This window comes from Lepisma saccharinum, chromosome 3, assembly GCF_977018435.1.
Source record: "Lepisma saccharinum chromosome 3, izLepSacc3.1, whole genome shotgun sequence".
NCBI classification, from domain to species: domain Eukaryota; kingdom Metazoa; phylum Arthropoda; class Insecta; order Zygentoma; family Lepismatidae; genus Lepisma; species Lepisma saccharinum.
Window position 1 is genome coordinate 135,490,654 of NC_139231.1, and position 23,751 is coordinate 135,514,404.

Consider the following 23,751-nt stretch of genomic DNA (forward strand, 5'->3'; position numbering starts at 1 on the left):
CATTTTTGGTTGGGCACCACGCACCCTGGCGAGGTTATAGGGGCCAGGCCTCCTAAAAACAACAATTATTATTTTGTTTGTTTGTTTGTGTTACAATACATACGCGCGCGCACATGCGCGTGTGTATGTGTGTGCGTGCGTGCGCGTGTGTGTGTGCGTGTATGTGGCACATCGCCCCTCCCCGAGAGAGAGAGGTTTACAAAGGTCGCGATATACGGAGTTGGAAAATTACGATATGGTGTATTCGTTCGTTACTGTTGCCAGCCATAAATCTCTCTCTCTCTCTCTCTCTCTCTCTTCATCTTACAGCAAAGTTGGCATCTCTATTTTTTTTTAGTTGTAAGTAAATTGCCAACACACTCTAGTTAATAATGCTACATATTATACGCGCACACGCAAACACATACTATATTACCATCCACCCATCTCTTTTTCTTTTACGGCAGTACATATTTGTTGTCGGCTCTCCTTGTTTAGTGTGTGTAGGTTGGCAACATTGCTTTATGCGCTGTAAGGCAAGCCTCAAGCAAAGTTGTCAGCTCCTTGCTTTAGGCTAGGTTAGACCAAAAAAACCTTGGTGATTTTTTTTTCGAGTGAGGAGTTGGCAACGCTGATTTTTACTTGAGGGCGGTCAACCGGGTTGATTGCACAAGCAAAATTGTCAGCTCCTTGCTTTAGGTTATGTTAGAGCAAAAAAAATCTTGGTGATTTTTTTTCGAGTGAGGAGTTGCCAACGCTGATTTTTACTTGAGGGGCGGTCAACCGGCTTGATTGCACAAGCAAAATTGCCAGCTCCTTGCTTTAGGTTAGGTTAGAGCAAAAAAGGCTGTGGGTAAGCTGTCGGTTGTTTAACTCTTCCCTTTCTCTTTTTTTTCTTGTAAAAGGCTATGGCAAAAATACCAGTGGGTTGGCAACCTTGCTTTATGCACTGTAAGGCAAGCCTCAAGCAAGGTTGACAGCTCCTTGCTTTTAGGCTAGGTTAGACCCAAAAAAAAAAAACCTTGGTGATTTTTTTCGAGTGAGGAGTTGGCAACACTGCGAGAAAATACCTCAAGCAAGGTTGCCAGCTCCTTGCTTTAGGTTAGGTTAGACCCAAAAACAAAAACCTTGGTAATTTTTTCGAGTGGGGAGTTGGCAACACTGCTCACCACTTCAGCTCACCACTTGATGGCGCAGAACTCCCCCACTTGCACTACTTGGGCATATCGTAACATGGACAATCGCTATTCCTCTCAGCGTAAAACTGAATGTGGTAACTCCTTGCGAGCCTTCATCCATTTCATCTAATATTGGTTCATCCACATCGTCACGGTTAACCTAAGTGCAGATAAGCGACATAAAGTAAGACACACACACGCGTCCACATAAAATTCACATTCGTGTGGGTTATATTATCTATTGCGATGGTTTCGTGACCCTGTAAGTCTACTAGCTGCCAACAAAATATTCAGTGAAGATTCCCTGGTAGTCAAATGATTAGCGCTCGCGTTTTTGGTTTCAAGCGATCCCGGTCTCGGATCTCGTGTTGGAGCCCCAAAATGTCTGTGCTTACCCAGCAAGGTGAAGACAATGTTGGGAAAGTAGTCACAAAATAGTAGCGATGGGACTCGATGCGCTGACTACGCGTCTGCCAGTGTGCTGGGGTCTCACTCTTAACACAGCCAACAACCAACATCGTGTTCTGACGTCAGTGCGGAATGCCTTCGTCGTTAGGTTAGGCTTGCTAGGTTTCGTTTTTTTTTAGCATAAATTCACTGCCATTTTTTCTGGGCTTGACCAAAAAATTATGCTAAGAGAACTAAACACAAACCTAACCTAAGAACGAAGGGCTTCCTCGCTTACGTCAGAACACGATGTTGGTTGTTTACTGTGTTAGGAGAGAGACCCAGCGGGCTTTTGCGCCATATTTGCAGTACAGTCAATAGAATCCCCACAGATGACATAGTCGGGAATTCTATATAGATAATGTTCTGACACGTTCAAGCCAAGCGGAAAGTTAATACCAATATGTTTAACATCCTCCACCCCAAGCGTGTAGCAACGATGATCCAAAGAATATGAGATCAGTAGGCCATCCAGTAAGTGGAGAATTGAGTTTTTATTCTGTAGTTTTATATTTCCCATCTGTCGCTATTTGTAAGCGTCGAAGAGCAAGTTTTTCCTCCCAAAGTTCCCGCGAACAGACAATCGAAATCTTTCTTCCCGAGGGCACGTAGTCTTCATTGCAGTGCTTAGTTTTTTTCTGATCTCCACCTCCTTACTCACCGGTCCCACTGACGTACTGAGCATGCAATTAAGAGTAACGTGACATGTTTTTCCTCATTGCTCACTAATACCCTGATCGCCCGCAGGAGGGAAACTTGAGAAATTGTAGTATCTGATGGAAATTTGGGCCGTCCCCTCCTCTTTTGTTGTTTGGATTCCTGCATGTGTTAGTCACAGTCTACATTTATTGATAATTATCCACGAAGATGCGGAGAAGGAAGGTGTAGTTCTGGCGCATCACGGGGAGAGGGTTCGTGGCCTTCGTCAAGGTCATTATGGAAGCATTAAGAGGCGTAAGGGTTTTTGGAAAGCGCCACAGGTGATAAAAATCTAATTCTTCCCTTCACCTGTCATGTATGTTACGAAATTTTTCATGTGTCTGACACTAATGGGTTATCGCAGGATTTAACCTGCAAACCTAAAAATAAACAGACAAAACAAACAGGATTGGTACTAAGCCTCTTCACCTGATATATATTGAATTGATTGATTTATACTAGATTATTTTTTCAGGAAGTATAAGCAAGAAATGTCCTCAACGAAAGAAGCTTAAATATACTCTTGACAACACGTATTTTCATAAGAATGAAGCATAAACGTTGATCAGTACTTGCAAATATGCTACCCCCACTCAACGCTTGCACGAACAATCAATGTGCTAGCTGCTTCTGTCAAAATAAAATGAAGGTGCCTTTACAAATTTGCCATCGAGAACCCAGAATGGTATTGCAGTAAACATATTGAAGTTTACTTCAAAATGTCGGTGATTGTAATTTTTACAGATTATAAATTGTATTGTCAGTGCTTTATATTATATGTCTGGTGCACCAACACGAAGTAATGTAAAATCGTACGTACCAGTGGCAAATATTTACAGAAAAATGCATTTCTTTGTTTGTCTTGTTAAAGCCAGTTTTACTACGCAAAACCTTTACTAGGTGTCCCGTGAGCGAATGATATTTGACCAATATTTTTCTTCTCATTCGCGAAGTTAATCCATACGTTAATACAGGGCGGCCCCAAGAAGACTATACTCAAAGGAAACTTTTATTTAAATACATCAGTAATTTGCTTGTTAAAATGTGGATGGGCATAGTCACAAGTGTGTCACGTAGGCCATTGCCTCAAGCAGATGTTGGAAGTAACATCCCCCTTCCCCAAATCATAGCGCCTAGTGCCACATGTTGGTTCCTCTCAACATGTTTTGTAATGTAGACTGATGCTACTGTTGTGTAATAGCAGAGATTTTTAGTTTCAATATTATCAATAGTTTAGGGTAACTGGAACACACTTTTCCCTTCAGTGCACCTCATAGAGAAGTGTGCCGCACTTTCGATAGTAACCATGTGTACTCTTCTTTAGCTGATTGACAAGTAAACTGAATTTATGTCACCTATCGGTGAAGCACTGCCCGACAACAACGGAAACATTCTGATTTAAAAAGGAAACTGAAAAACCTGGGTTATTACCAACTGTGTGGTGGGTATAGTTTTCTTTGGGCACCCGGTAGTTTGCAAACAGCATCCATCTACTGGATGAGCTGGTCCGTGCTAGCAATTCCAATCTATCAATCAATCGTGTTTACATTCCTGCGAAGATAACCCAGTTATTCACGAACTACTCAAGCAAGCAGTTCAAAGAACTCTATATGCGGAGAGGAACGAACTTCCCGTGTGTGTTGCTCCATGCGCAAGTCGTGATGGATGTCTGCTGTCTGGCTGGTTCCGTAACAAGTGTTCCTTCTTGAAACGAACCCCACGTGTTGCAACAGATCTTTTTTCTCCTCTTCACCCAAGGATCATGGAGCGTCCTTCATTTCTGGAACTGCCGCCCTCTACCTTATCCTTCAGCGTCTTCCTGCTTCTTCTTGCATCCACAGAAGAAGAAAAAAGGCGTGCCGATCTCAATTAAAACGTTGGTGCGCCGATGCTCTGACGTCAGCGGTTTTTACGAGAGTGGAGCTCATAAGATGCCTTCTCTCAAGAGATGGGAACTATTTTTAAAGCTGAATGCGATGTCAGTGTTGTATATTGTTTTTGACCGAACATCATTTTCGTGTAGACATCGACGTATGGAAATTACGGAGTGGTTTTAGTAGGCCTGTTCCCTCACATTGCGAATCTGCAAGTAGACTCATAACGTTCGGGTTTTTATGTAATTACAGGTTTTCTTTTGTATGTATTCAAGCAAAAATGACAAATGTCTGGGAATTAACGATGTCAGGAGTCGTTTGTGAAGAAAGCAAAGTACACGAAATACCTGGTGTCTTTCAACGATTGACTTTCGGTCAACACAAAGCATGGAGGCAAGCTCCCGCAGGTTAAATACAATTCTACCTCGTTTACGCTCTTTTTGGGCAACGCTTTGAAGTGTCTTACGTTTTATGGCTGGGAAAATATACAGATGTAGTATTCGGACTACTATCATCTTCATAACCTTTCTGAAGGAACGGGTGCCATGCGGATAGCTTTTCTGACTGAACTTGTGCCATTCGGATATCTTTGTTTGGCCGAACATGGGCAGCCGGATAACTTCTCTGGCCGAACGTCTGCCATCCGAATAATTATTCTAACGCAAATTCTAATGCGACTCATTTTTTTTATCATTCATCTACAGAATGTTTAACAAAATTCCTCGCAGTGGATAGGCACAAACGAACTTTAGGCATGAGTACTTCACTTTAAAGTTACTTTGTCTTGGCCATCTTCTGACGCTCTGTGTACTTGCTGATGGCGGATCGTCGATGGAATTTTGATGACTGACACAAACAACGTGCTATTAACCCAACAATGGCCAAAGCTGTATCATCATCTTGATTCGTGCTGATGGGAGGAAGCTCCTTTCTTGCCAGCTTGCAAATACGAGTTACTCACTTAACCGACGCTTTATCTCCTGCGGAAATTGGCATCTGCCATTACGTATTCCCGGCAGCTTCGGTCTTGCCGAGCGTGACGTCCTTTTAGAAGGCGACAAGAAATCTGACGCCGGATGTTCAGTGTCTTAAGGTCTTCTGGAAATGCAGTATGTATTTATTGTGATGTAAGTAACCTCTGCAGACCAGAAAGGCCATTTTTGTGGTCATTTTGGGATTGTATGGGAACGTGACGATTCCGCTTACCGTGTTTAAGTCGAGATCAGAGAACTTGACTGTCCATCCATACGGAGTCTAGGTGCAAATTCTCCCGTAAAAAAAAAAAAAAATACATAACTGTTTAGTAGGATAGCAGGCAGCTTCTAATATATCCAGAGACAGCAGTGTATTAGCAGCGGATGTGGCAACTTTGAAGGAAACTGGGACCATTGGCTAATAAGTTCAGTGCATTATTTCCATAGCGACGGACCCAAACATTTTTTTAAACAATGGATGTACGCGGTATTGTTCGTGACCATTTTTTCCACTTATTTCCAGGGTAATACGATTTTTTCGCTTGCAACTTGAGCTGAAATATGTAGCCTAGTAAATTTATTTTACTATTATGCATTCAAATTGTATTGTAATAACTTTACATCTTGTGTGTAAATCTGCGTCTCTTCCCCTAACTTGGGTAGCACCTTCAGTGGAAGTAAGGCGTTTCCTTGCCTTTCTTGAGATTCTTTAAATTATTTAATATTTTTTGACCTGATAAGTACGTACAGGAACAGCCTTCCAGTTCTTCCGTTCTTTAAAAGAGATTTCCACAACAAACTACACGCCTCAGCAATCAGCTACGTTTCGCCCCGTAGTGGCGTGACAGGCCGCACACACAAGTCGCTCGTCCAGTTATAAGGTCTCAAAACCACGAAGGCCGCCGCATTCTATTTCAGTGGTTTGCCTACCAGATTGTCCAAACTCATTGCAAGAGTTTCTTTAAGTGTATAGACGTTCCAAGTGTGGTCAATCCACCTTAGGGAGCTTTAAGACTGAACTAACAAGCTGTACTTGTCACATGGAAACGAATCTACAGAAATAAATGTAACTTTTCCTGCCGAAGTGACACGACAAACTGCATACGTCGCTTGTAGCTTGTGTGTCAATCGTGTAGCTTCTGCTGTTGGTCACACATGCGCAACGACTTTTTTATTTTAGGGACCAGTGTCGATTGTCAATTTGTGTACCTTCATAAACGAGGGAATCAGTTACACTATAACCTCAGAGGGTTAACCATACTTTTCTATTTTGGAAGTGCAAGATCGTGTTCAGAGGTGTGCGAAAGCCAAAATTAGCATAAATTTGCATTACTGTAAAATTTAAGGAGTGTTGTGGATAAATCGCTGCACAAACTGATCTTACAACTCCCATCCTCCTGATGTCCAAGAGATCGTCCCTCCCAAGTAAGTTGAACAGACGCCGCAACATCAGTCTAAGGTTTACTCTTTACCATCTTCACCGACAGTAGGAACAAATTCTCTGTCCTACTTTTGGCGTTCTTTTCATGTCGAGGCTAAGTGATAAGAGAACATTCATTATTGTAGGGCTATGTTTAGGTTTCCTAACTTAGAAAATATGGTAACGTTACTCAGCACAGTAAAAAATGGAACGTGACCCAATTGGTGAAACACACACTGGTGGTGCCTGAGCTTTTTAGTGGGTGGACGCAGTCGTAGCTTTCGTCTGCTGCCAATGGTCGTGTGTGTTCAACACCGAAGTGCCTTCCCTGAAGTGTCACTTTGGCAATAGCGCGTGGGACTCGTCACAGTTTGCTCGTAGATGTTCTTCTGTTTATCTATCTTTCTGTACAAACATTGGCAGCTTTACTCTTGTTTAAAGTGTGCAGACCTAAAATATGTCTTACTTGACCGGTGCTTAGTTTTTAGTAGTTTTGTAGTCATTGAAGAATGCTAATTGGTTAGCTGAAATTGAATACTCTTGTGTGGCAGTCGAGTGCAACTAATCACATTTACTGCAAATGGGAACAGGATGCTGATATGGGAATTCGTACCAACTTTTCTTCTGTGCACCTAGGAAAAAGGGAGGGCAGACGTCTTTCAGATGCCCAGCTCTTTTGCTGTTACTAGTTTAGCCTCGGAAAGAAGTAACTTATTTAGTTCCTCGCTCGCTCATCCACATGAAATGATCCTTACAAAAGATTCACTTCGTGCTTTGCTCTCTCATCCACATGAGAGGATCCTTCCCAGGATTTACTTCGTCGCTCGATCGCTCATCCACATGGTGGGATCCTTACAAAGGATTTACTTCGTGGCTCGCTCGCTCACCCACATGGAGGAATCCTTACAAAGGATTTACTTCATCGCTCGATCGCTCATCCACATGGAGGAATCCTTACAAAGGATTTACTTCGTGGCTCGCTCGCTCACCCACATGGAGGAATCCTTACAAAGGATTTACTTCGTCGCTCGATCGCTCATCCACATGGAGGGTTCCTTACAAAGGATTTACTTCGTGGCTCGCTCGCTCATCCACATGGAGGAATCCTTACAAAGGATTTACTTCGTCGCTCGATCGCTCATCCACATGGAGGGATCCTTACAAAGGATTTACTTCATCGCTCGATCGCTCATCCACATGGAGGAATCCTTACAAAGGATTTACTTCGTGGCTCGCTCGCTCACCCACATGGAGGAATCCTTACAAAGGATTTACTTCGTCGCTCGATCGCTCATCCACATGGAGGGATCCTTACAAAGGATTTACTTCGTGGCTCGCTCGCTCATCCACATGGAGGAATCCTTACAAAGGATTTACTTCGTCGCTCGATCGCTCATCCACATGGAGGGATCCTTACAAAGGATTTACTTCGTGGCTCGATCGCTCATCCACATGGAGGAATCCTTACAAAGGATTTACTTCGTCGCTCGATCGCTCATCCACATGGAGGGATCCTTACAAAGGATTTACTTCGTGGCTCGCTCGCTCATCCACATGGAGGAATCCTTACAAAGGATTTACTTCGTCGCTCGATCGCTCATCCACATGGAGGGATCCTTACAAAGGATTTACTTCGTGGCTCGATCGCTCATCCACATGGAGGAATCCTTACAAAGGATTTACTTCGTCGCTCGATCGCTCATCCACATGGAGGGATCCTTACAAAGGATTTACTTCGTGGCTCGATCGCTCATCCACATGGAGGAATCCTTACAAAGGATTTACTTCGTGGCTCGCTCGCTCATCCACATGGAGGAATCCTTACAAAGGATTTACTTCGTCGCTCGATCGCTCATCCACATGGAGGGATCCTTACAAAGGATTTACTTCGTGGCTCGATCGCTCATCCACATGGAGGAATCCTTACAAAGGATTTACTTCGTCGCTCGATCGCTCATCCACATGGAGGGATCCTTACAAAGGATTTCGTGGCTCGATCGCTCATCCACATGGAGGAATCCTTACAAAGGATTTACTTCGTGGCTCGCTCGCTCATCCACATGGAGGGATCCTTACAAAGGATTTACTTCGTGGCTCGATCGCTCACCCACATGGAGGAATCCTTACAAAGGATTTACTTCATCGCTCGATCGCTCATCCACATGGAGGAATCCTTACAAAGGATTTACTTCGTGGCTCGCTCGCTCACCCACATGGAGGAATCCTTACAAAGGATTTACTTCATCGCTCGATCGCTCATCCACATGGAGGAATCCTTACAAAGGATTTACTTCGTGGCTCGCTCGCTCACCCACATGGAGGAATCCTTACAAAGGATTTACTTCGTCGCTCGATCGCTCATCCACATGGAGGGTTCCTTACAAAGGATTTACTTCGTGGCTCGCTCGCTCATCCACATAGAGGAATCCTTACAAAGGATTTACTTCGTCGCTCGATCGCTCATCCACATGGAGGGATCCTTACAAAGGATTTACTTCATCGCTCGATCGCTCATCCACATGGAGGAATCCTTACAAAGGATTTACTTCGTGGCTCGCTCGCTCACCCACATGGAGGAATCCTTACAAAGGATTTACTTCGTCGCTCGATCGCTCATCCACATGGAGGGATCCTTACAAAGGATTTACTTCGTGGCTCGCTCGCTCATCCACATGGAGGAATCCTTACAAAGGATTTACTTCGTGGCTCGCTCGCTCATCCACATGGAGGAATCCTTACAAAGGATTTACTTCGTGGCTCGATCGCTCATCCACATGGAGGAATCCTTACAAAGGATTTACTTCGTCGCTCGATCGCTCATCCACATGGAGGGATCCTTACAAAGGATTTACTTCCTGGCTCGCTCGCTCATCCACATGGAGGAATCCTTACAAAGGATTTACTTCGTGGCTCGATCGCTCATCCACATGGAGGAATCCTTACAAAGGATTTACTTCGTCGCTCGATCGCTCATCCACATGGAGGAATCCTTACAAAGGATTTACTTCGTCGCTCGATCGCTCATCCACATGGAGGGATCCTTACAAAGGATTTACTTCGTGGCTCGCTCGCTCATCCACATGGAGGAATCCTTACAAAGGATTTACTTCGTGGCTCGCTCGCTCATCCACGTGGAGGAATCCTTACAAAGGATTTACTTCGTGGCTCGATCGCTCATCCACATGGAGGAATCCTTACAAAGGATTTACTTCGTCGCTCGATCGCTCATCCACATGGAGGGATCCTTACAAAGGATTTACTTCGTGGCTCGCTCGCTCATCCACATGGAGGAATCCTTACAAAGGATTTACTTCGTCGCTCGATCGCTCATCCACATGGAGGGATCCTTACAAAGGATTTTCTTTGTGGCTCGATCGGTCATCCACATGGAGGGATCCTTACGAAGGATTTACTTCGTCGCTCGATCGCTCATTCACATGGAGGGATCCTTACAAAGGATTTTCTTCGTGGCTCGCTCACTCATCCACATGGAGGGATCCTTGCAAAGGATTTACTTCGTCGCTCGCTCGCTCATCCACTTCGTCGCTCGCTCGCTCATCCACTTCGTCGCTCGCTCGCTCATCCACATGGAGGGATCCTTACAAAGGATTTACTTCGTCGCTCGCTCGCTCATCCACATGGAGGGATCCTTGCAAAGGATTTACTTCGTCGCTCGCTCGCTCGACAATGCGAAATATCCTCCGCCATGCCTTCCCTGTGAGGGAATAAAGGAATAAATCACCTCGACATGAATATTTGCAATTCGGATGAAATACCAATGAATTCGTGCCATCAGTGCTGGGAGCCATTAGTGACTCAGTCGACAGCCTGGGAGAGAGTGCATGCTTTTCTGTGGGTGACATCCTCATCCTGGTTGCAGATGCGAGACTTCTTCTCCAAGTGGGAACCATAAGCGGTGTCACCTTCAACCCCGATGGGTCGGTAGAAAGCAAAGGTCCTTAAACACTGTGTGTGACTTGTTGCCAAGAAGACAATACCGCCCACACCTCGGTAACAAGTGTGTCTACATCTTTAAGAGCCCCTTCGCCTCTTCCTTCATCATTCGTGTTTACTTTTCCAGCGGGACATAAAGCTCGGTGATAGCTCTCGAGAGGTCTTACATACCTGGAGAGCAGATCCCCGTTACACGGGTTAACGATGGCCTAAGAAGTTCGTGATTCGTGAAGAGTTCTGCATTTCTGAAGCTCGTTTACCATTTCACCAAAGGGTTTTAAGACTGTCAACAAAGCTGATGTACAATTGCTGTAGATGTACGGATGTGGAAGATAGGATGGTGAATAAGTATGAGTGCTTGCGCAAGAAAAAACTGGACCTGGCAACCCTTACATCCATTCAAACTGGGGACGCAAATAGGCAGAATTGCCAGATGCACACCAAGTTTGTTTCGGAAGTTCTATATCTGGACAGATGTTTCCATGCTTCAGGAAGCGTCTCTAAAGTGATATTTAATTATCTCCATATAATCACTATTGCCTTGCCTTTTGCATACTTATCACAAGTCCTGTTCATCATAATGCACATGTGCCACCAGTCATAAAATATTGGATTACACAGCTATAATTTACCCATTGGAAGCAGGAAAAGATAATTATATTCATCATTAATTATTTTCTAAGCATGAAAGTATGTGGTTTAAAAACCTTAAGTTGAAATTTCTCTTGTACATTTAGGTGTGTTCAGTGGCGGTTCGGGTGTACTTTTTTGTTGTACCGATTAGCAGGTGTTTGAAGACTGTGGACTCCGCGATTCCATAACAGTTGCACCTAACTGATGCAAGAACGAACAATCATTGGCGCACCCAAAGTTTTTTACGGGTGGTTTCAGCTGGTGATACAATGCATTTTGAATGCAATGATGAGTAGGAAACCGAACAAAATTTGAATTGCCCTCTTCTCTTCAGGAACTTTTGAAGCCGTATGTTCAACGGACGGATCAGATAATGGGTCATACGATGTATGACGAAATTCGTGTGCAATGAGATACAGGCGTAGATTTATGTACATGAGGAGGCCCGAGGTTAACAGCATCGTCACCCCCCCCCCCCTTCATTTTAAATTTTAGTCCAATGCCATATTAACATCTCGCTTCTTCCATTTTGTGTCCCGTCTCCTCAGTGGAAACCTCTTTGCAGATGAAACCCCGGGACCGTATCATTCTCCCTTCTTTCCCCCAATCCACGCTAAATACAGGCCTAAACTGAAATCGCAATAATTAAGAGAACGTATGTTTCTCCTTGACACGTGCTTTTACAAATTTATTAGCCTTGTACACCTTTGAAAATACAGTTTTTTACTTTGCGAAAGTCGGGGATTTTATTTGTCTGGTGAGGGTCTTTATTTTAAGACCATGGATGTTTCTTGGGGTGCGGGGTTGCTCAAGCTAGATACCCCTTCCAGTCTCGATTTTTGTCTCGGTTTTGGAAGTTATTATTTTTGAAATGAAATAATATTGCCGTACATTTTGGTATTGGTCTCCCAACGCATCTCGTATACGTTTTTTAGGAAAACAAGGGGGGAAAATGAAAAGTCAGGAAAATTTTATAATCCGCTAAAATTTAAAGCATTTTCTTGTATTGTAACCATGAAGGTTGAATGTATAATGCGGGAACTTGAAAATCGAGGTTCCACTGTATTTGGTCCTGCACTGTCCCGTGCAGATTAAAACGGTCACAAAAAGAGCTTCCGCTTTCTCGTCGCCCCAGAGAAAGGTACGGAAGGAATGCTGGCGGCAGGAGCAAACTGTCGGCGTGCTAATGAGAGTGTGTAAAGCGTGTTGTCGAGAGCCCTCGTACAGGCGTTCCTTTCAACACGTGACAAGGACGCGAACGAAAGACGTAACGTCGAGTTTCCTGATGAACAGGCGCCAAGGCTTGGCAAACGGTATGGTGAATAAGCTGGGAACAGTTAAAGGATAAGAAAAAAAGGGCCAATTGGATGCAGGGTTAAGGAGCGAAAGTATTCGTTGCCTAACTTAGCGGACTTTCACTTCTTGAAGCGGTCAGCAGTTGTTACAATAGAGGTATCGACACTTCAGACCAATTGCTTTTCCTTTTTTTGCCCCCTTGAGCAGTCTTTCCTATTCACTCTCTTTACCGCCTCTCTTAATGATAAGGCGAAGCAATCAATCATACGTCATCTAGATCAGAATGGGAACATACCAGAGAAAGATAATCAATGGGTTTGCTTGATTTTCCTTCCTTCCTTACTTCTCCTCTTCTGGGAGATATCAACTGATAAGCACTCTCAAGAAGGGTTACCTCTAAAAGTAAACTTTGCTTTCGGCAATGGTCACGAAAGGGGTTGCCGACCTTAATTACATGTGCAATGTTAAATTAATCTGCTTAGGCAGTGAAATTTTCTGAACGTTGTATATCCACTCGTCGCTTGATAAGCACGAATTTAGGGTTAATATTAAAAACGTGAGCCACTGTGGTTGAGTAGGGACGTGCTTTTGAATTTGAATCACCGGAACCCAAAATTATCGAAATCCGAACAGAGGATGCTTTACCCTATTCTTGCTCGCCTGAAGGATGCTTTACCCTATTCATGCCCGCCTGAAGGATGCTTTACCCTATTCATGCCCGCCTGAAGGATGCTTTACCCTATTCATGCCCGCCTACAGGATGCTTTACCACATTCCCGCCCGCCTACAGGATGCTTTACCACATTCCCGCCCGCCTACAGGATGCTTTACCACGTTCCCGCCCGCCTACAGGATGCTTTACCACGTTCCCGCCCGCCTACAGGATGCTTTACCCGATTCTCGCCCGCCTACAGGATGCTTTACCCGATTCTCGCCCGCCTACAGGATGCTTTACCCGATTCTCGCCCGCCTACAGGATGCTTTACCCGATTCTCGCCCGCCTACATGATGCTTTACCATATTCTCGCCCGCCTACAGGATGCTTTACCCGATTCCCGCCCGCCTACAGGATGCTTTACCCGATTCCCGCCCGCCTACAGGATGCTTTACCCGATTCCCGCCCGCCTAAGGGATGCTTTACCCGAATATCGGTTCTAGAATTCGAAAACTGATTCCATTATTGACCTGATCCTGAGTAGTAACAATGCAAAGTTTCCCTGTCAATGTAGAATGTATTTTAGGGGAAATAGTGATTCCACGGTAATGACTAGGTCACTTGAACTGTAGGAATGTTGGGAAAGAAACGATTAAGTTTTTGGAATCACGAGACGGTCGAACAAGGGCAAGGACGTCGAGGGAGAAGCAGTGTGTAAAGCATTACAGTCGTGTTGTCAAACGAGTGATAAAATCGAAATCCAGGAGGAAAGACTTCTCTACAGGGAGGTCACAAAGTGTCCGTACCCCCCTGCATTTTCGACACTACGATGGTCATGGTTGAATGCTTGATATGAACACATACCTGATGGTTTATGTGTCCGGAACATCGGTATGGACAACGTCTTTTTTTATCGTAGCACAGCCGAACTGTGCGCTATATTTTGGCTCACTTCGCGATGCAAGTGTGGATAAGACCTTTTTCCGGGCGGACTTTCCCGTCAATTACATTCTGAAGGGCCTCCAAGAAGTCCCAGAGGGGGTTAATCAATGACACAGGTATGTGTTCATATCAACTAATCCAACTATTACCATCGTAGTGTCGCAAATAAAGGGGGGAGGTAACCCTGTACGAGTTGTGCAACGTTGGAGAAGGTAGCCTGGAAGATGACGTTGAAGCGTGATGGCCATTTCAAGATTCTCGCATATCCCACCCCGCGGGCTCCTCTCTTTATAAGGTGGTGGGTGTGTTGTGCCGCGGATGACCTGGCAAACCAGCTCGGACCATTCACATTCACGTTCCACACTGATTGTATTTTAAATACCGGCTTTGTTGCGTTCGCTCTGCAGGTATTCGAGGCATGCCCCGTGAAAGGCCGATTCGGGATTGTTTTGCTCGCGGAAGAACAATGAATTTTGTTGGAAATTGTCGAAAGGAACGGTTACACGTTCCGTCTTTGCTCGATGCAAAATGTGGGAACGTTTGGGCTTGGAAAAACTAAGCCGAAGGCGCTAGTAGACCGTTACCAAAGTGTGTTTTTTTATCGTTCTTGGATGATGTCATGTGAATATGTTTGTGTTTTTTGTAGCAAGATTATGCACCAGCACTTATTTATTATTTTGTTTCCGTATTGGTTCACCGCTAGGTTAACACACGCAGGCAAGATAATTGTGTTGAAAATATAGCGTTGAGCCCAGAGGTATTACAAAGTCCGAAACCCGTGCCAAAGGAGCGCCCAACACAGTGACTATTTAGTGGTTCATTTCGGAAAAGGCCCTTGTTTTTTTTTAAAAAAAGGATTGTAGCTTCCTGGGCGGTACGTAGGTTATAAAGTTATTGGTTATTGGAATGTTTATCGAACCGGCTCGATTACTGGAATGTCTTGCCATTAAAGGTTCCAGGTTTGAGGTCCGGTATGGTCACTTCACGTAATCGTGATTTATCTTCAGCGTCACGGTTAACCTAAAGAGGCAGATAGATGACGTAAAATAATAAATTGAAATACAAATTTACTTTGTTTTGTCAGGAAATATAGGTATAAAAAGGAAAACCTTTTAAAATGCTATGTGGCGAAAAATAAGTGTTTATAACGCGAGGGAAACAGTTCTTTTTTTTTTCTTTTTAGTGAAAATTATTACTACTGTTGAGACTGTTACTTTATGCGTAACTCAGTTCTCCGTAAATGTTTTATACGTAAATTACGTAATTCCGGCAAAATAGAATTTGAAAACCTGTTAATTAAACGTTATTTGTACGTAATTCGATGTTATACGTACTATTTTTCATAAAATACAGTTGATTTGTACGTAACCAAGCTACAACAATATCACAGAAGTGATAATTTTCAGTTGCTTCTGGTCGGCCATGGAGAACAGAAAGAGGAAAAGTTGCACACTTGACTAGAAAGTAAAATTTATACTGGAACTGGACGCTAGTTCGCATAAAACTAAAGCTGAAATAGCTGCAGATTTAAGCATCGCTTATATCACCCATTACACAGTCTTTAATAAAAGAAATACTATTTTAGACAATTATTTAAAATTGGGTAGTAAAATTATAAAACTATAGTGTCTACTGTAGTATTTCAGTATCAAAGTGTTCACTAATGTCGCAAATGTAATGTATTTAAGAATCAAAATTTTAGATTCGTTTATTAACCACTTTATAACAGAAATAACCTGTGTTACGTGTATCTAGTTCCTCAAAATAGATACAATTACAGTATTTTATTAATGACATGGCATGGTATCTAAATCAGATTTGTAAGTAATTCTCAGTTATACGTATTATTTTCTCTTCCCCTTAACATACGTATAACTCAGGTTCAACTGTATATCCTGGGGGAACTTTCTTAGTTCTACTTTTTGATTGTCTTAGGCGCTGCGGTCGAAATATAATTCGAATGATTTTCGTTTCACGTACGGTCTTGCACCTTTCGGACACGACCTCAAGTGTGCCTAGTTTGTGTCGGTCCCCGAAAGCGTTTCCATGTTTGCAATTAAAAACCAGTGTGACGAACAGGCTGTAAAACCATCGTAAGCTACATTTCCTGCGTCTTTTCTCGTCTGGCGATTCACGGAAGATCCACAGTCGGGGTAAACTTTCACCTGCTTGAAAAAACAAAAACCCAAAGGCCACCTCATTGGTATTCTGCTCGTAACCTCATGCGTGGAGCCCATCTTTCCCTCATGTGTCGACTTCGGCAATATGTCACTGTTGCCCCCTGGCCGTGACGAAGGGAAAAGTAATCATATGATTACGCCGCGTTAATCTTCGTATGGGGTTCTTTGTTTTTCACATATTAATTAAGGAACATGTGTGTACACCATATTGGGTAGCATTGATTTATGCGTTCACCACGTGGAAGCGAAGATGGTGATTGATGGTAACGCGCTACCTTGCGCAGCGTGTCGTACTCGGCCTAGATGAACGAGACGTTGCTGTCATTTCCTTTTAATCGAGCGCTCCTCCTGCCTTTCGTTTCTGTAATCAGGCGTAATCATTCTTTGATTTCTCCAGCCTAATTAGCCATGTGAGAGCACATGTTCGTATGATGTTGTATAGAGTTGCGTAAGTGGCACGTGGGGCCAAATTGCCAATCATCCAGATGGTTGGGAAGATGAATTATAGTCTGAATTCTGTACTCGTGTCCACCCAATCTAGAAGCCATTTCCAACTGAAGTCGTATATGGGACCATTTAATTATAGTTGAGTTCTAAACATTATTATTATTTATAATTAATATATTTTGGACTGGAGCAGCCAATACTCGTGTGAAAAATCGAGGCTGTACAAAAGCTTTTGGTTGGACTGGTATGCATAAATTGAATTTGCTTTACTTTGATCACAACTATGGCTACATTTTCCCTGTCCTTATTTATATGGCAGTTCTTCAAATGAACTGCAGTACTGAAGAAACGTTACGATGATAAATCTTCAGCGAATATTCGTGTTTGAAGGAACGTCGTCATAGGCGTAACTTAGTGGAGGCAAGGGGCACTGTCCCCCCCCCCCCAATTCAGGTTTGTTAAAATTTACAAGTTAAAGGTACTTTTGTTAACCTCCTGAGACCTAAGTAGCAATAACAGTTATTAGCAATTAATCCTAGTCGAGCCGACCGTGACGGAGTGGTTAGCATAGGAGCCCAGGGATCCCGGGTTTGAATCTGGTCATGGGTGTTCTTTGTGAGTGTCCCTTAATCAATTTCATCATGTCATCACTCATTCTCATCTTCGTAATTAGTCAAAAGTGGCATAAAAGCTATGTGAACTAAACCAAATCGAGGTTCGCTATTTTTATGGCATGGGAAAACTTTTCTACTCTGCCCACTTCAATGGCTCAAAGTTAGAATCTGCACCCCCCCCCCCCCCCAAAGTTAAGTCCTAAGTTCCGCCCATGAATGTCACAATGATAAATCTTCAATAGTCTTGCTTATTTTGTGGTTTGAAGAAACACGTCGAATGATAAATCGTAAATATTCTCGTTTACTACAGCTTTTTTTCTGGTTTAAAGAGCGTAGGTCCAGCCTTGTTTCCCCACTGATAATCCTGACTCCAGCAATGTCAGGCGATAAAACCCGTGTGTCTGGAAAAAAACGAAGACGTTTCTGATTGCTTCTGAAGCAGATATTGCTCACGAAGTTTCTAAATATAGCTCAAGCTCGTGAGTGTTACAACCAGGCAGTGTTCAGCTGTTACGGTCGAGACGTAACGCATGGGGGAGGCTTATTCTTTTCCACGCACCGCAGTCTCTCTGTTCCGTGTACACCCCTTCCCCTGCTTCACCCTTTCCAAGCGATCTGTCAACATTAAGAACACGGGTCTGCCCTTCGATTAGGGGGAAAGGGTTAAGCTCAATATGGTAGGCGGGAGCAGGAAGGGATGCTCCCCATAAGTGGCTGTCCGTCTCTTGTGTCTGGACTGTTCATCTTCCCAGTCGCTGCATCCTTATCGGGACCTGGCCGAGGCTGGGTCCTTGATGGTTGCCTGGAACGAAAACGTCACCATTATTTCCATCTGGCGCGGGCATGCGCAGCTCTGCAAGTCGTGTATTATTGTTCTCACTATATACCTTGCTATTCAAGTCAGTTTCTTGAAGGTTCACTCCCGTGCACATAAAGTGGCACATTTCATAATGTTGGACAGTTAAAGAATGTGCCACTTTATCTGAACAGAACTGTACAAAGTTTCGCTTTTTGCACCCATTCACACTTTCTCCTCTTTTGGCTAGGTTAGAGTTGTTGTTTTCCGTTCTTAAAATTGCCTGAAGACTTTCGTTCCCTCATCACAACAAGTTATGCGTTTTTAAGTTAGCATGTAGACTATATTTTGTCGTGAAAGTTAAATGTTTTACTTAGCATACAAGTAAATTGGACATTAGATTACCATTGTTTAGTTAAAGCACTAGACAATAGATAATGTCCAAGATAGCTTTGCATGATAATAAGAAACCATTGTAAAGAAGTAACAAGTGTGTGTTTTACTATGTACATGCAAATGTTTATCAGCTGACTTAGTTTTGGGCGTTTTATATTTAGAAATCGTATGAGTTATTTGAACGAAGAAGTAAATGGAACCTGTTTGTAGGTCGTAGACATCGTTTCACGAAAGTCGATGACGCTTAAATTGGCCGAAATAGAAGGGGTTAACAGAGAAAGGGCCAATCTCACTCTGCAGCAAAAAGTGAGATTCGATCTTAAGTTGGAAGCTGATGTCATCGGGTGTATTGTATGTAAACCTCTCTTCTGTTATAATTTGCGAGTCCGATGTTGGCAGAGTTCTTGATATCTGAGTATGTTGTTTTTAAATTTTGTGTGTGTGTGTGTGTGTGTGTGTGTGTGTGTGTGTGTGTGTGTGTGTGTGTGTGTGTGTGTGGCATATGCTCATATTGTGTTAACCCCGTTGAAATGTGGAACAATAATTAAAGAAACAGAGATAAAAGTACATACTTAAATTCACGTATACAGAAGAATCCACAGCAGGCAAACTGTTCATTTATTGTTTTGTTTTTTAAAATGCACAGAATTCAAGAAAACAGACATAGGGAGAAATAATACAAATATATATATATAATATGAAACAAATAATAAATAATAAGTCAGAAATGTGGCCATGTGGCTAAACGACCTCACTCGGCAGAAAATAAAAGTACTATTCTATTTTCCTAGAAGCTTCAAGTGGACCTCCTTTAGAGATGTCTATGAATCCTGTTCCGAAAACAATTTTGTATCGCGTTTTGTTTGCGATTTTTACCATTACCATGTGATTCCAAAACAGCGGTATTTCTATCCTGACTTCTCAAACTTTCGGGAAATAGGAGTGCTTTTTTGAAGCCAAACGACCAATCCACCCACATGCATACTCAGGTGGTTGGTTGGTTTTGTGCGCGTCTCGCAATGTGCGTGCAATTTTTTGTGTGCCGAAAGACTTACGTGCTTTTCGGACAGTGTTGATGCTTACGTGCTTTTCGGACAGTGTTGATGATTCTCCATGCCGAAACATAATTACTTGTCCGAAGACAATAAATTCGATCCACTCTTCGTGTCGTGCAGTTACCAGCGTCCGAAACCGCCCACGACAGAGGTAGAATTGGTGGTTCGGCAGGAATCGGGGGTTGGTTGCCTGTGCGTTCGCAAACCGTGCGATCGGCGAAGTGGAATTTTCACACTGCGCGCTGCCTTCCAATGGCTTCCCGCCGAGATCAGCGTTGCCGACCTCCCGATAAGAAAAAGTGCTGTTTAATCTGTGAAATTATGCTAAATGCTGGTAAATTGTGCTAGGATCTATATAATAGTAAATTATTACTATTATTGATAATTAGTAATAGTAATTTATTATAATAGTTATTTTTTGGATGATTGTAATGTTAAGTTATGCATCTACTTTCCGAAATGAGCTCAAGATTGATCTAGAGACTAGAGAAAGTTTGAGATGATTCGTCGACTACAAAGCAGATTTTTTTGTGCTCCACAGCTTGTAACCGATGCCTTGTCATGAAATGTTCCTTGCGAGGTAAAGTGAGGAACAATAATAATAAATAATAATAATAAAACAATGAAGAGAGTGTGATTGGGAGAGCGTGTCTACCGGAAATAAGATCTGAATACAATTTTATTTATAATTTCTCAAATTATCTTTTGAAGTAAATTTCTCCTCCCAAAGAAGCGAGTTTGCAAATTATTCTAGAAACGCATGGTACTTATTAGGTGCCAACGAAGCTCAAATTGTGCTAGGTTTACAATCATTATGCTAGGGTTGGCATCGCTGTGCTTGATGAAGGCCCTCGTCGTTCATTACTCCGCCTTTCGCAGCCGCGGCCGGGCAATATGCGAAATGTCCACGAGATATGGACGCATGAACAGTCGAGTCACGTCCGGGACCAATCTTGTAGTACACCGGAGGAGGCGGCCGCGAGAGGAACATGCAATTTGCAAGCGTTTGATGGGGCTCCTGACCGCTGGACACTTTCGTCAAGGCGACGAAGAGTTCTTCCATTCCGAAAGGTAATAAACATGTTCAAGAGGAATATACATACATAATTCAAAGCCATGCTCGAACACCATTAAAATAAGGATGAAATTAATAACAGTTTCTTCCGCGGACCTCCGTGGTAGAGTGGTTAGTATGTCCCGCCAAGAAGCCGTAGAATCCTGGCTTTCCATCATCATAGTCAATTTTCGCGGTTAACTTTTAGAAGAAGATAAACTGCTTCAATTAACTGTATTATATTTCTCACTTCCTTAGGGTCGGATTCTGGGTGAGGCATCGAGATTTTTTCCTGCCACTTTTGGCAGCCATTCATACCCATCCTAGCGATTTACCTACAGAAGTAGAAAGGATTTAAAATAACCACAAACTCGGTTAGGAACCGAAGGATGTGAGAGAGAAGTAGGTCTCACACACATTTTAGATCTTAAGGTATCGTTGTGACTTATCCTTCAAATTGGATTTTGCACATGTGCTATCATCCTCTGTCCGTTTGATGTGAGTACCTTTCCCTCCGATTCCATACCTACAAGAAATTACCTCTACCCCCTTTCAATTCGTCTATGTTCGTCCACCCCGAACAGTGAGAAAGTATGAATTGGCGCCCATACAACGTCTTGCTGGTCATTTATATATGGACTGCCACCTGTTCATGCCGTGCCTGTCAGGAAAAAAAAATCTCTGGGAAAGTAAACTGTCCTTGCCCCCCTCCCCCCAGTTTTGGCGCCTTGCCCCTCCCCAGTTTTGGAACCCAATCACCGCCACTGTGTGTGTGCGCATTAGAAACAAATATGGCTGTAATATCTTTTCAATCTAAATAAAATTATCGTCGTTCAATTGTCAAAACAGCATTGGTGTTGTTTGTTTTCGACCATGACTAAAATGTCGCTTTTTTCACTCTTTTATTATTCTTTGCACAAAAGCTTTCTCCTTTCATATCTTATTGTTGAACAATAACAGCATTGGACCTCTTACCTTAAACGTAGAATTTATGTTTGCAACAAATGGCTTCTTATTGGTATGTTGTTGTTCAGTGTGAAAAAAAAAAAGGAGCCAATGGAACAATGATTGAACATTGCAGTCTCTAGGTCAATGAGAAACTTCTAGGACAGTCCCAAGTGTGGTCGAGGAAAGGAAAGGGTACCAGAAGCAACAAGAATTGAACATCCTTGTTTTGCTTTGCCTCACCCCCCTGTCCCTTTTGTTCTTGTTTTGTTCACTCGTTTTAACGTCAGTTGCTTACAAGAAGTTTAAAGTCAATAATTTAAAGCATGTTGGTTTATTTATTATTACAAACTATCGGGGTGTAAGGGTAACCTTTTTCGAAGCCACCCAAATGTCAACCTCGCTTCCACGTAGTTCACACTCGACTGCATTTTGCAAACTAACCAGGCTCTGGCGTCTCGACCCATGGCCAGAAAAATCCTCTATGGGACTTGTGTGCTGTCCATATCTGTTTGTGATTGTCCTTTCATCTATTTAGTCTCATCGTCAATCAATTAGCCAGAAGGGGCAGAAAAGCCAAGTGAAATAAATCAATCAAATATGACAAACTATCACCTTAATAAGTCAAAGATTCTGTTTATTACAAGCTCTCACGTCATAATTCAAGAATATTGTTTTACTACAAACTGTCAACCTCCATAATTCAAAGGATATTGGTGTATTTACAAACTGTCACCTCAGTAATTTAAAGGTTATTGATTTACTATAAACAGTTCTTCCAATTCGAATGGCATTTATGCACTACCAAGCATATAGTACATGTCCCCCAATAATTCAACACTTGACATGTGGAGGAGAGGATGCACAAAAGCGCAACACTTTGTCACGTTTCTATTTTGTTTCAGTTCCGTGACTTCTGGGAGCCAAGAGGTTAATCCAACTAACCTCACCTCGCAAGTGGTTGTTTACGATTCCAGAGTTAACGGGGCACGTCGTGGCCTTCCCTCCCTTCCGTCGCTGCGAGAAAGATTTCTAATGGAACCAAGCCAACTAAGTTACGAAATATTGCGTACGTGCCGTCATTAACTTCTTCCTCTCTTCAATAAACCGTAACAGATTACCGTGCGAGCCGTTTATTTAATATTCGCTGAATTAGCGCCAAGTTTCCCGTCATTTCGTATTCTTACATCAGTGTTTCTACCATGTCCTAAAAGGATACCTTTTTAACACATAAATTGTGTCCTCTGATTGGTGGTAATTACAGGTGATGGAAGTGTGGACAGAATGTGTACTTTCGTTTTCCTTTTCTGGTACATTTAACTATCGGTTCAGGTAGGGTCCGGCTTGTTAGGTAACACCTGCAAGGTGCGATGTGTATCTGACATTTACTATGCTGTGCATGTTCCCGTTATGACACATGGTGGCTAATTGGTGATGCTATTTTTTTGTTTTTTGCAGGCTCATGTTGTGTCAGCTTTCGAGCAGTCTCTTTCCAACATGACGCAAAGGTTGCAGCACTTGACGGCGACAGCGGAGAGGAAGGTAGGTGCTATTTATTATCTAATTATCACTTACTAACTGGACGGAATTGCTTGCGTTGTGGGGTGCCGTTGCGTGACTTTAAACTTTCAGGGCCTCGAAATTGAGTACAGCTCTCACAAATCGTTACGCCCTTGCAGAGTAGAACAGTAAGATTTGTTGCCCAATTCATATGTTTGGAGTTGTGCCCAGAGTGGCCCCCCTTCCCCTCCAGCGAAGTTGCCAGAGGGTAGCTATCGTCACCTTGGCACCCCAGTCGTTGGGATGTCTTCAGCACGGGAGTCCCAGTTTCGATTTCCGGGGAGGGGATGTCCCTGTATAAGAGCCTCTGGGATTCACCCAACCTCTCGTCATTAGATACTTGGGGTGCAACCCTGATGGAGGCTAAGGAGTGCTGGAACGTGGTACAGATGCTAACCCCCACTTAAGATTTTTTTTTTTTTTTTTAAAGCAATGGTATCCAAACATTTGCATCGAGAGCAAACATGGCTCTTCCACTTGATAATACCTGAAAATAAAATTATAGGTTTTATGAATCCTAAGTCGGGCAACATAAGGGCCTCCCCGATGGCGCAGTGGTAGCGTCGTTGCCTTGTAATCAAGGGGTCCCGTGTTCGATACCCGGTGGAGGCACATAGTGGTTCAGAGCCCGATTAGCCTTTCTTTGCATAAAG

The 23,751-nt window shown here is 43.1% G+C and overlaps 1 protein-coding gene across 12 annotated transcripts in view; it reads left to right on the forward strand.

Moving 5' to 3' along the window:
• Positions 1-23,751, forward strand: part of sick (sickie) — a 1,061,378-nt gene that overhangs the window by 1,004,525 nt on the left and 33,102 nt on the right. For all 12 annotated transcript variants that reach the window (XM_083119471.1, XM_083119472.1, XM_083119464.1 and 9 more), the window contains one exon: positions 22,997-23,080. In XM_083119471.1, coding sequence (XP_082975597.1) covers positions 22,997-23,080 — 84 coding nt within the window. The remainder of the gene's footprint in view (positions 1-22,996; positions 23,081-23,751) is intronic.